Source organism: Balearica regulorum, chromosome 6 (assembly GCF_011004875.1).
Source record: "Balearica regulorum gibbericeps isolate bBalReg1 chromosome 6, bBalReg1.pri, whole genome shotgun sequence".
NCBI classification, from domain to species: Eukaryota; Metazoa; Chordata; class Aves; order Gruiformes; family Gruidae; genus Balearica; species Balearica regulorum.
Genome location: NC_046189.1, coordinates 13,568,435 through 13,582,043, shown reverse-complemented (window position 1 = coordinate 13,582,043; position 13,609 = coordinate 13,568,435). Strand labels below are relative to the sequence as shown.

The 13,609-nt window shown below is 40.9% G+C and overlaps 1 protein-coding gene across 1 annotated transcript; it reads left to right on the top strand.

Moving 5' to 3' along the window:
* Nucleotides 1–2,884: 2,884 nt before the first annotated feature.
* SUMO1 (small ubiquitin like modifier 1) lies at nucleotides 2,885–13,401 on the top strand. Its single transcript, XM_075756357.1, has 5 exons — nucleotides 2,885–3,029; nucleotides 8,170–8,244; nucleotides 9,506–9,583; nucleotides 11,488–11,559; nucleotides 12,523–13,401. The coding sequence occupies exons 1-5, from the start codon at nucleotides 3,018–3,020 to the stop codon at nucleotides 12,589–12,591; spliced, it is 306 nt and encodes a 101-aa protein (XP_075612472.1). The 5' UTR covers nucleotides 2,885–3,017; the 3' UTR covers nucleotides 12,592–13,401.
* The last annotated feature ends 208 nt before the right edge of the window (nucleotides 13,402–13,609 follow it).

Genomic DNA, 13,609 nt, shown 5'->3' with positions numbered 1-13,609 from the left:
CGTCTTTGTGCTGCGCTTGACCTACTTCTGCACCTGGGTCCGGGCCCCTACTGAATAATTGAAAAACTGCACACTAGCAGAGTACAGGCAAAAGGCGCCAGTCCTTGCCCTCATAAATTCGCACTCGATTCACATTGAGGGTTACCTGCACTGAAAATAGAGGCAGAGTTTTTCCTGCCCGCAGGAAGAGAGGCTCCAAGCAACGCTTGGGCTTGATTAATATCAGACATTTGTTGCTGCATTTTATGCAACCATCCCTATGAGTCAGCACGCCTTCGTTTCATCTCCTGCTTCTCATGTAAAGAATATGCTGGAAAGCCAGTAGTCAGAGAAGTCTGGGGATTCATATAATTCTTAAGAATTGTATTATTTTTTTCATATGGAAAGACTGGTGCTTTAGCTATTGTAACCAATTTTTTGAAGTCTCACAACTGGTAATATTGCTAAAGAAATGTTCAACTAGAAAGAGAATTTCTAGGTTCCCCCTAGTTTTAAAGTATTGGTTCTGGTGCTATATTGCAAAGAGCAAATCTAAAAGTAAATATTACTTAATTAGAACCCTGTATTCATCCTTTTTGCTAGCACTAACTGGTCTCAAGCAAATATATTGGCACTATGAGATTACACATGGCTTTTAGATTGAAATCCAGTTTTATAAGAAATTTGCTTTTGGTAAACTGATGAGGCTTTGCACAGACTAGGTAGGCTAACAGTTTTGGGGAAAAAACACTAACAGCTCTTGGCTCCTAAACTGCATATATAGCTTTGGAGAAGTTAGCAGCAATTTGAAGGAACAGAGGTGAATTTTACTGACTTCACGTGATTGAGATTAGTTGCAGATGGGGAAATTAGAGAAGTTATAAAACACCTGAGAATCAAGTGAGATTATTAGGGTAAGTAGCCTTGATGGTGGCTGCAGTAGGGATGTGTGTGGACTTAGTGAGAAGAAGCTTGTGTAAGTACCTTTTTTAAAACAGTATTTTTTTTTTGTTGTTGTGTTTTAACTTTAAGTGTGCTGTGTGTTGAGTTTGGGTTGTCAAAGAAGAACAGCATGAGTTTTGCTGATGAACCTCCATAGCTCTCATGGGCTGAACAGAGATTAGCTTTGTAGGTGCTGTATAAATGTAGCTTGTACCTTGAAGAGGTAACATGTCTGTAACTAGTTGAGTAAGAAGGGAGTAAAGAGAGGTGGTGTTATTGTTACTTAGTATGTATGCGGATGTGCACGTTTCAACAATTATGCTTTTATTGCTATGTATAGGGACAGGTGATTCATTCTGACTCATGTCAGTGTTAGTTTTTATTAAAAGATTGCATGGAAAAATTTGTAAAATGAAGAATTACACTCAGGTTTCATGCTAGAGTATGAGATTTTAGCCTTATTACTATAAGGCTATTCTCCCTGCTCTTCAAACTGCTTTCATTTGTGAATAGCAGTGATGTTTAGGACAGAGTAAGTATTTGTTATTTTCTATTCTGTTAGTATTATATGTAGTTGTGAAGCTCTTGAATGGCTTACTTCAGTGGCTTGTGTAGTGTTGTTTAACTCATAATGAGCTCTTGCTGTGAACTTGGCATAGTATGAACACATTTGGCTTTCCTGCCTGCTAGGCCTTGCCTAAGAAAGGTCATCTTAATTCTGTAGCTCTGTATAGCATCTGTTTTGGTTCTCTTTAGTATTTTTTTCTCCCTTATTAATTCTGAATTGTTTTAACAGTTGCAAATAAAATGAATTCACATGTGTCTAGATACCGCATAGCTTTACTGGCTAGTGAGAGTACATCCCTTGATGTAGCTGCGTTTGTAACACGCTATTCAGTTAGCGAAATGCAGCAGCGCAGGCATGGAGGGCAGTTGCTTTGGCGTTTGGTGTTATTACAGAGGAACATGGTAAGTGGAGCATTACAGACTGTGTTGGTGGATGTGTTCTGTCCGGAGAGGTTTCTTACCCTCCTAGAAAGGTAGCTGGTAAAGTTAAAAACCTATCTAGTAGCATCTAGATAAGAATCCCCTCTCAGTGGGGCTGACTTCTGTTGATCCACTTATTTTCAGTAACAGTGTTCTTTTATGGTACTCAAATGTGCTTTTTCTACTTACTGGCCGCTTAGAGCCAAGCACGCGCGATGCCACGCAGTGAGACAGGAGTTGCCTTAGTTGTTGTAGAGGGATGTTAGTACTGCATGCTCCAGTCCAAATAGCTTGCACTCTAAAAGTAATCTTTTTAAGGTGTAGGTGTTGCGTCTTGTGCAAACTTCTAAATAGCTGTGCTGATGTAAAGCAGGACATCTGTTCTGTGCTGGTACGGTGTATCGCTAGAAGGTTGTGCAAATGCAACTGTGTCAGTGCAAATTTGCTTAATACATGCAGATGCTGTTACTTGCATAGTTACTATGATCAGAAAGTGCAAACTATGTGTAAATAGAACAGTGAATTTGGTTGTTAAATCTCTCTTTTAGCAAAAACCTTAGCAAGTCGTTACAATTAGGTGTAATGAGAGTGACCTTTTTGCTGGAAGGGTTATGCGACTTGGCCTAGCTCCTCTGGGGCAGGACAACACGGCCATGCAGACCCATGTTTTCAATCGTTAAACTGCCTATAACTAGCAGAGTTTAGAAAAACGCCTATTTTTCCTCTCTGGGGCAGGCCATAAGGTGCCTTTCTACAGCCGGGCCTTTGGAGGCCGCCTGCGCTCGCAGGTGCCGGGCCTGGCCGTGCGGCCCGGGGAGAGCCGCCGTCCCTGCCGCAGTCCGGCTGCCTTTCCTCGCCGCTGCCCGGGGACGGGCTGGTGCGGGCGAGCCCGGGGAACCGCCACCCCAGGGTTTATGGCGCGGGGGGCCCCGGGGTCCTGGTGCGGGCTGGGAGGAGCCGGCGGGCCGCGCCGCGCCGGGCGGGAAGTGAGCTCAGGCGCACAGGAAATCCCGCCCGCGCCGCGGCCTGTGTTTGCGCTGCGGGCAGAGAAAGGAGCGGAGCGCCTGCAGCGGCCCAGCCGAGCCTGCCGCACGCAACGGGGCCGAGCCATGTCTGACCAGGTATGGCCGCCGCCGGCCCCGACCGGCCGCCGCCCCCGGGGGGGAGCTGCCGCCGGACGCGGGGAGATGGCATGGCGGGCGGCGACGGCGGGCCCCGGGGGCGCGGGAGGAGCTGCCTTCGCCCGCCCCCCCCCCCCCCCCCCCGCTTCCGCGGGGCAGCCCCAGCACGGCCCCGCTCTCCGTGAGGGGCGGCCCGGGGCGAGCGGAGCCGCGGCCGCCCGGGAGGCGCTGGGGGAATGTTCCCTTCGGAGAGTATGTGTGTGTGGGTGCCAATCTCCAACCTCGGCCAAACTCTGCCCCTCCCTCCTGATATTTTAATCCCCCTTTTCCCGTCGCTCAGGGTATTTTGCGAGGAACACGGGGGCGGGCTCCAGGCGGGGGATACTCGGGGGCCGGCGTCCGGCCGGAGCGGGGGCGGCTCCGCGGGGCCCCGGGCTGGGATCGCCGCCGGGGCAGCCCCGGCCCTGAAAGCCCAGGAGGGCAGCGAGGGGTGAGCCGTGTTGCACAACAGTTGTTTCCTTTCATTTTCCATTTCCCAGGCGTGTGGTAGGATGCTCTTCCCCCGCAGCAGGCTTTGTGCGGGTTAGGCTTGACCTACCAGGTCCTGTTTGCCTTAGGAATGCAAAGGGGGGGGGGGGGGGGGGCGGGGAACAACCCAGACTTTCCTGGCTGAGCGTTGCTTATCTGCATTAAACACCCCGTCCGTCACCATGAGTCTGTCCTGCCTTCACTCCTTGAACATCGTTATGTTCCTGTCAATTCTGACTTCTCAACCGGGGGCTCAAATAGTTACTTGTACTGCAAGTTCCTGGCTTGCTTGGCGTGTCATATATACAGTCCTTTGCTTACAGCTATTGCTTTAGGCTATGTGACCTGCTGGTGGAAAGTTAAAACAGCATTCCGGTTTTAATTTGTGTTCTGTTTTTGCTTTATTTTTTATATTGCCTTCATATGGCAGTGTTTTCTAACTTTGTAGTGATGATTTGACTTTGGAAAAATCAATGTCAGTATCTACAAATGTTTTTTGCAGTGCTGTGAAATAAAGAATAGTACTAGTGCCAGCCAGGAAATTAAAAGTATCCAGAGACAAGGCTAAGGCATATACTGCATCTGCTTTGAGGAATAGCTGTGATATATTATGACCCATGAATAGAAACCATTGCTGTGTGTGCTGGTTGGTAGTCTTCCTCCCCGCCCCCGACTTTCAAGCACAAAGCAACTCTACTGGTGAGGATGGTGCTGCTGCCTATCTCTGCCTGTGAGAGTGCAGCCAGGAGCACAACTATTGCCGGCACCCATTAGGACACGTTCCCAGTGTAGTAAAATATGTGAAAGTGGCTGCACAAAAAGGTAAACTCTGAACTAGATTTTGTAGACTGATTTTCACGTGACCTGCTCTGTAGCTGTCTGCGTTTGTGAACCAAGGCATGTTTTAACACATAGCAGCTTCCATTAGGTAATTCCTTCTCCAGGCAAGTTCTGCTAAAACACATACATGTTTGTTCCTTGGGACTTCTTGAAGTATGTAAAATTAATTGTACATGATAACCTTTTCTGGATATGTATCTTAAAGGTCTTTGAAAAAGGAACTTTATTTTTTTAATAGATAAGCCAAATGTTGTATGTTGTGTCATTCACTTCTGGGGGACTGTGCAACAAAAGCTAAACAGATACTTAATTAACAGTATAATGTATGGTAATGCAGCACTGTAGATCTCATTCCTCTGTTTATCAGTCCTACAGGAATAATTGCATTACCCAAAATTGTGGATTGTTTACAGTGTCTTTTTTTTCGGTCCTGGGATTAAGAGGAGACACAATTTGTCACCAGTTATGATAATTTTGTCTTTTTTAGTATGAATAAAGAAGCATACTTGATTTAGTTACTTTATTTCCAATAAGAAATTAACTTATCATAAATAAAAATACTTGCAAGAAGGGCAGATTTCAAAAAACACATGGCTGCTTGGTGAGATCTAAGCAGAAACAAAAGGAATAATTTTTCCCCTTTCTTCAAGTATCTCAGACTGTCTTTGCTTTAACTGAATCTAGATGCTGGTGTTTTTATTTGTTCATGTACTACTAGTAAAGAATGGTATAGTTTGTATGCATTTTTCCACTACTATAACAAATGTAAGAGTTTATTTGCTGTGTTAGGAAGTGTGGAATAGTACTATTCCTCTAGTAATTTTGTTATTTCTTTAAAAAAATTATCTAAAGTATGCTGAGTATAGGGTTTTTTTAGGCTTGGGCATTGAAGTTTAAGCACTTCAGAAAATTGGAGGAGGAAATTTGCAATATACTGCCTTACAATGTTTGTTTTGTGGTCTCATTAGTTGTGAGAGCAATACCAGTGTGTTTCATCCAAGAAACCTTGGGTGCTTTTTATGGTGATGAATTTGGTGTTGATGTATAAATGTGAGACAGTACTAGAAGCCTCATTTTGTGCTATTTAGGAGAACTGTGCAATGAAGCCTTTAAAACTTTAGGGATCTAATGAAAGATTAGAACTTGAAGTGTTGTAGTATTCCTGTTCTGTTTGTATAGTAGGGTTTTTGTGCTGTTTCATGAGATACCCTAAACACCAGTTCTTTTCACAGTGAAAGCAAAAGTCTGAAGGCTTGCTTGCAGATTGCTGATCCAGGATTCTGTTAGTGAATGCTTGTAGTTTAGTAACTTTGCAGTCTCCTTGCTTTCTTTGTTCTTAAGTCTTTTTGTGTTGGCTTTACCATTTGATGTTGAATGGCGGTATAGTTCACTGACAAAATGCAGGAAGCTGTTTCAGACTTGCTGGGTCTTGTGTTCTGATTTACAAATTTTTTTTTTAAGCTTCAGTTATTGGCATTGACAACATTGATTTGATCTTATTTCTCTTTTCCTGAAACTACAGCTCTGTTTGCTCTTATTCTGTGGGTAGGAGGTTGTTGGGGCTTTAAACAAGCATCTTCATGGTATGATGTTTCAAGACTCTAGTTCCCTCTGCTGCTGCTTCCCCTATTCATTTTTAGTACAAGAGCCCTCTTTCCCTCAGGGTAGGAATTGAACATCTTATGAATCATTTCTTTCCACTCATACTGGCCAGAGGCACTGTCATAGTAGCAATGATGATTTGTCATACCTTATACAGGATGATTTGTTTTGGAAAGCTAAGTAGGTAGATCTGTTACAATACCCAGAACTATACAAACTACTACAAATGCCTCTACTGCTGGGATGATGTGTTGCTGTGCAATTTAGATCTTATGCAAAGTAAACTAAGACAGTGACTGACCTGCAATGTCATGTAAAGGGACAGGATGTTCTTACAAATTCTTGCAGGGATAGCAAAACAGGAGATAGTTTTGAAGTTATAGGCTTCAGATCTGTAGTGGTCTGAATCTCTGATTCCTAGAGGTTAGTCATCCTGCATACAGACAATAAAAATCCTGTTTGTGCAAGTTATTGGAACAAGTCACAGGTTCTTGGTTTTATTTTTTTTAGTCAGGAGTGAAAACTAGTGTATTTGTATTTCTCTCAATAGTCCTGTGAAGTTAGAGTTCATTTATGTTAGAAAGGAAAAACTTTGGTGGGGAGCACAGTTGTTGTGACTGTGTTACCAGTGAAGACTTCTTTCACACTTCAAAAGTGACTTGCTTGGAGACCTGAGGGTAAATGTCTAGTTTCTTGAAACCTTGGGGTCAGTTTTTGGGTTTGAGCTTGAAAGGAGATGAATCAGTCCAGGTTGTGCCCAGGTGGGTATTTAAAAAAAAGTATTCAAACTAGGTGGAGCCTCTGGCTCATACTTTTTTGTCATCACAAACTGAATGGATCTGGCTTGAGGCAGTGAGTCAAACCAATACAAAGAGTACTTCCTCTCTCTTTCTTTCCTCCAGACTGAGACTGGTATGCAGGGAAGATGTTTGCAGACTTTCCCCCCCCCCATCCTTCCCCGAACTTTTAACATTCAAAGAAATTGTACTTGTTTAACCTCTTTAAGGAAAAAAAAATGCTTGAAAAGGTTTGTCTGCCATTTTAATCTGGAGATAGGTCTCTATCTGTATGGACTTAATACAGAAGGTTAGTGTGTGTTTTTGGTGCTTGATCCTAAAGTTCAAGTCCAACCATACAAAGGATATTTCTGTACACTCAGCAAAAAGTCCCTTTAGGGCTGGGAAAACATATGTGGTAGGCACCTGTACATGTTTTGCTTATTTTGTCTACTGTGTTATATAAAAGGAAGATTTGAAACATCAGCAGGGTATCCTTGTTTCTGACTACTTGGGAAGATTTCTTCATCAGACACTATCTGGACCTGAGGCAGCATCTGTGTAAAATACATTTGTGCTGCGGTGGAACATAACTAAAGTCCTGATCCAGAATATGTAGTGACAGGCAAGCGATGGGGTTAATAGTACCTGATTTCTCACTTATCTGTCAGCAGCCAACATGAAAACTTTTATGTCCTTAATTCATGTCTTGTAGAACATAACACTTAAACCCTTTTGCTGAGTTTTAGTGCTCAAGTTGTTGAATCGAACTTGTCTGTACAATTAATTCTTATCCTGGAAAGATATCAAAGCACTATAGTTCTTATAACTGCAGCTTTTGAGAATTGTGGTCCTAAATATGCTAGAAGGAAGCTGTTACTTGATGTTGTTTTGTTGTCATAGAAAATAAGGTGGCTGACCATCCTTTTGAAAGTAGTGACTACTGTTGATGCAATAGACTGAAAAATGTTTGCATGGTTCACTCTTTACAGTGATAAGTTGTCACAAGTGCTTTCTGTTTACTCTCCTCATGATGTTCTTTTTTTTGTCAAATATTTGAGCTTCTTAGTACACTTCCTGTATTTTTTGCAGTCTGTTGACTAGGAGTTAGTGGTATAAAAATCATACTTCTACTTTTTGCATCTGTCGTCTAATTCCAAATGATCCTTCTCTCATCTCTTATGTTCTTCATGGTGTTTCTCTTCTGTCATTAATTACACTTCACAGACAGCCTTTCATGATACTATGTAGCTATTATTTTCACACACAGAAAGGAAGAAATAAGGTGCCTTGGATAGTCTGATTTCGTGTAATAAGGAGGATGACAGCTGTCATACTGTCCAGTGAAAATAAAGTGTTGAACTGATCAGAATTTTTAAATGTTTTTCTTATAGGAAGCAAAACCTTCAGCTGAGGACTTAGGAGATAAGAAAGAAGGGGAATACATTAAACTCAAAGTCATTGGGCAGGTGAGTATTTAAATAATTACTTGTTGACATTTGGTGGAGGTGTGAGGTTTTTATATTGTAGAAATGAACAAATGAAAGTTGATACTTTCAGTTCTTCCAATGTGGATCTTCCCCTGCCATAAACTACTTGCCAATTGCCAGTAATGTGTTAGTATACTCTCTGGTGTGTGTTTTTTAAAAAGCTTGAGTGATTTATCCTTATGACTCAGGATTTGGTCAGTGTGATCTCCCCATCTTACAACTAGGGGACCTGATGCACTGAGGGATTAATTTATCCAAGGATATGAATTAAATATGTGGCAAAATCAATAAATTCAGGTCTTCAGAGTTAATGTAGTACACTAAGCATTAGGTCAGCTTTCTTGGACAGGGCTAGGAGGGGGATTCTGTTGGCTGGTGTGTTGGTAGATGTGAATGGTGGATTATAAGCCTGGATTCAAGTTGTATTGGAATGTGAATGTCAAGATACTTCTTGAACAGAAGTCCTTCTGTGTAAAGAACCCCAAGCTCATATGACTTAACTCAGTATTGTTTGTGGGAGTATTAGCGCAATTGCTGTGCTATTGACTGGAGATGGATGACTTAAAGTAGCACTAACACAAACTAACTTACCTCTTGCTGATTTAATTGGCAGTGATAAGAACACATTCAGGCTAAGTGTGACCCTCATGCTTTTTGCATAGAACCTCTTGCAGTCAGTTTTATCTGTAGCCATTTTGACAGTTATTCATATTGTATGGCTGGTAGGAGTAACGAGACCCAAGATTTCTCCTTGGATTAGTGTTGTGTTGCCAAGTCTGCTGGTATCCTAACTTCTAGATAATTATTCTAATTGAACAAGGTTTCGTATATATTTTGAAATGCAAGCTTTAACTTGTCTCTTTTGGAATCATAGAGCAGAAGTCTCCTGCATATGTATGTTTGTATTTCATAAGTACATCAGCTGGGTAAAGATGGAAGCACAGACTAAACCATGTATGGGGTTTAGTACTTTTAAATTCAAAGCTTTTGTAGTGAGCCTAAGGCTATACTGTGCTACCTGTTTTAAAATAGAGCTTCCTATGGAAGTGCATGATGAATTTAGTGACTGATAAATCATCCTGGAGGTTCATGTTATGATGCACCAGGGTATGCATGGTGATAGACAAATGGATTCTGTGTTAGTTTTACGTAAGTTTTTCTTAATGAAAGTCTTAAAATTAGCATTGATAAAGTAAGCAGTTACTACAAAGAGAGTAACTTTTCTCTTTCCTGTTCTTAGGACAGCAGTGAAATTCACTTCAAGGTGAAAATGACAACACACCTCAAGAAACTCAAAGAATCATACTGTCAAAGACAGGTTTGTGGAACAATGACACTCTCTTTAAAAATAAAATAAAGCCAAACACTTTAGCTTTACTGTTCTCACTGTTCTTTCAAATAAAGACATTTGTTGAGACAATCAAGCTTCTGTCTGGTTACCAGCAGGACAGGTATCTGACAGTACAAATATAATGGATTGCCTCATTTCTTTTGACAAGTAAAGGTATTTCTGTTTGAGAGTTGTGAATTTTGTAGTAAGTTAAAATTACTGTTTGAAAATATATAGTGGTTGCTCAGAAGACACAGAAGTTACCTTTTAAAATGTCCAAGTGTGCATGTATAGTTTCTGTCAAATCTCCTCTCCAAGAGAAACACCCTCAAAGCTGTACAATACTGCAGCTTAGGATGAGAGCAGCCTTAGGCATTGTTACAGCCATTAATACAGTGATCCGTTAACACTAGCTATTATGTCCTAAGTTAAAGAAATCTGCAACATTAATTGGGGATGTAGGTAAATAGTAACTGCTGCTCCAGAACAAAAATATACTTTCATTTCCAGATTCTGTGGCAGATATTGTTGATTCACTGCTGCTATTTCCAGAAGCCCTGGCCTAGTTTACCCCCAGCTTTGGGGATAGATGCCTTGTGTGGCCTTTTCTTGAGCATCTGTGTTGGAGTTCACTTCAGGAGATATAATCATAGGAAATACTTTGGGGTTTTTCTTAATATCTTGAGACAAGTCGAACTGATCAGTTGAAGTGTTGTTTTACAGAATGTGTTCTTTTTTGCTATCCTTCTGGAGTAGGAGGAAAGAAAAGATCAAACACCAGATATGTTTGTAGCCCAATCCAAATGATTAAAATTGAGATTCATATGACAAACTTGAAATTTTAAAATAATATCTTGGAAATAATTCATGCAGCAGTCTTACTGATTGACTGAAAATGCATGTGTGTGGAATTCTTTTTTTTTTTTAAGAAAGGAATAATTGTTTGAATGAACACAGCTATATCCATCTCCTGGGCTGAATTCTGGAGAGTCTGATTTCTTTCGGCATCAGTCAAGACTGTTTCTGGTGTCAAGTAGCCTTTCTCTGGTAAAGGGACTGTGAACGTTTCTTCCAAGTTGCCCAGAGGGATTGTTGGAACAGTGTGAAGAACTGTTCTTTCCTGTGAATTGTTCTACCTGGTTATTTGCAGGCAATATTTGAGATCTAATTAATGCACAAAGCAGGTCACATTCCACTTGTTTGTTTTGCTCATAACTTGAAACAGAAGAAAAAGATGAGGTGTTTGCCTTATCTATTGAGGTGAAGTATGAAGTTCTGCTGTAACAGAGGCACACTGTACAATAGACATACTGCAACTTTATTTACAATGGGGATGCTCCTTTCTCCTTGTTTGAATGGTGTTCCTTTCTCTCCCCCTCAGCTCTGCTGTGTGTAGAGCTTTTGCAGAACTGATAATGATAAAGGTTGCTGTTCCTTACTATGGTGATACAAGATTGGGAAAGGGTTAGGAGTTAATGAAGTAAACATCATGTTCCTCCTGTTGTCTTTGGATCTTTAATAAGGCTGATACGCAGTTCAGAAAAGGGCAGGACCTTCATATGTAATGTTGTCTTGGAAGGAAGGGTGTAGGTAGTACTTTATTTATAAATAAAAAAAGGAAAAAGCTAAGGAAACTTCTAAGTTGTTGAGCTAAAACTCTGGTGAGACTTTGGAATAAACATGCATTTCAGCACCATCATGCTTCTTGAGTCACTTCTCTGTAGTCCGTGTGGCTGCAACAGAATAGCTGAGCTCCTTTTGTAATAGGAACTAACACTTTCTTTTTTGACTTTCAACACATGTGTTGTTTTTATTAAAAATGTTTTTCTTGTAAATCTGTACAAGTTTCAGTAAGCTTTTGTTTTTCTTGTATATCTGTTTCTCTTTTTTAGGGTGTTCCAATGAATTCACTCAGGTTCCTCTTCGAGGGTCAGAGAATTACTGATAATCATACCCCCAAGGAGGTGAGTTTCTTTCTAGAAAAAGTGTTACATAGTTCAGTGGAGAAGCTGAATACCAAATTGGTTAGTTTCTCTGTTCTGATATACCTTCATTCTGGTTAACAGTCTCTCTTTAAATATAACCAACTTCCTGGACAATAGTCAAATATAGTCTGACTATATTTGTCTAACTAGAATCTTTAATAAGGCCAGTATGCCATTCAGAAAGATAATGATTGGTCCTTCATGTGTGATGCTGTCTCAGAAGGGAGGGTGTAGTCACTGCTTACCAGAGAGGAAAAAAGTTTAAGGGAACTTTCCAGTTGTTGAGCTAGAACTCCAGTGTGACTTTAGAATAAATATGTATTTAGTTCACATTTATTAGATGAAAGTATAAATAAACAGAAAACAGGTTACTTGTGCTGTCCCAGTGACTTCCACTGATTGTTATGGTAAAGTAGGAAGAAACACTTCTAATAATGACCTTCTGAAAAATCAGGCAAACTTGTGTACTGTGAAATTGAACAAGTTACCCTCTTTGGGAGAGTGGTTGTAAACAGGCTTTGAGTTGCAAGCTGTAGGTCTTAGCTGTATTGTGAGCTAGTAGTGTGCTATATATAATTCACGTGTCGGTACAGCTGGTGCCTTCGTTGGTGGCTGTGTTCCTGTGCATCTGTTGCCCAAGAAGTGATTTAGAGAAAGGTAAAGCTAGCAGCTTCCAGGCTGATGTGTAGTGCTCCACAAGTGAATTTAGACCGCACTGATAAGGCTTTTGCTTTGACCGAGATGTTCTGAGATGTATAAGACCTGAAGGAAAAGGACTAAAAATCACGAGTGTTGGGTAGTGAGATGACTGAAATTTTTTCACCCCTTTGATTAAGTATGATGGAACAGAGGAACGAACCATTGTATAACTTGTATAGGACGTGCTCTGAATTCATACACCAGATTATAACAATTATATGCTGTTTTTCTCTGTTCTCACAGCTGGGGATGGAGGAGGAAGATGTGATTGAAGTTTATCAGGAACAGACGGGGGGTCACTCAACAGTTTAGATCCTTCTGTTCGTTTTCTTTCCCCTTAATCCTTTTTTATTTTTAAATAATAGTTCTTTTGTAATGTGGTGTTCAACACTGAATTGAAACTGGCACCCCATCTCTGGGAATTTATTTTCAAGCGTCTGGTATCTTGAATTCTCGTGCTCATTATACACTATTGTTTCTGTTTTCATTGTGCTGAACTTTTGTGATCCAGCTGCAGCCCCGCTCCCCTCTTCCCTTCCACCCTTCCCTTTAGAAATACACGTACACACATGCATTTGTATGTTCACTAGGTTCGTGCATTTCAGGCACGAAGGTTGTATGATCTGCCAGGTGGGCGAGTGTTCTTAATGACTTCCATATCTGCCCTGAAGTTTTGATGTGTGACTGTTTCACTCCTGGACTATAACTTTCAGTGCGAGATGAAGTTTTTCGGAGAACTAAACTGTGGAGAAATTGTGTATCCATAACTCAGAGCTATTTTGCTTAAATTGTGCTGATGGCCCAGCGAAGAAGACTACCAAGTTGGAAATGGAAAAGCTAGAACTGTTGTCATCTGTACCTTTGCTCCAGAGATGGCTTTGCTGAAGACATGAAATTGAAAACCCTAATGATTCTTAAATCTTGCCAGAAGAGCCCAGAAGCATTTTAACTTCATATAGCAATTAGTACACGCAGGTATTCATGCAAGAATGTGCACAGCAGACAACTGGTGTTACTTTGACACTCTTGTTTGTACCTTTTGGCCTGGGACGTGGGTTTTGAATGGACATTGTCTGTACCAGCTTCATTTAAAATAAACAAGAAAAACAATTTTATAAACAACTTGCATTTTCTTTTCAAATGTTTGGAAATTAGCAAAATCATAAAAAGTTAAGGCATGCTTTTCCAGTAACTATATATTGAAGCCAGAAAAAAAATGTGCTCTGTAAATACACCTCTTCTTAAAAAACCTACTTTTTTCTACTTGCCCTAGTAAAGTACTTGATCTGCTTTGTTTGCAGCTGACTATTTTAGACTACTAGCAGTTTCT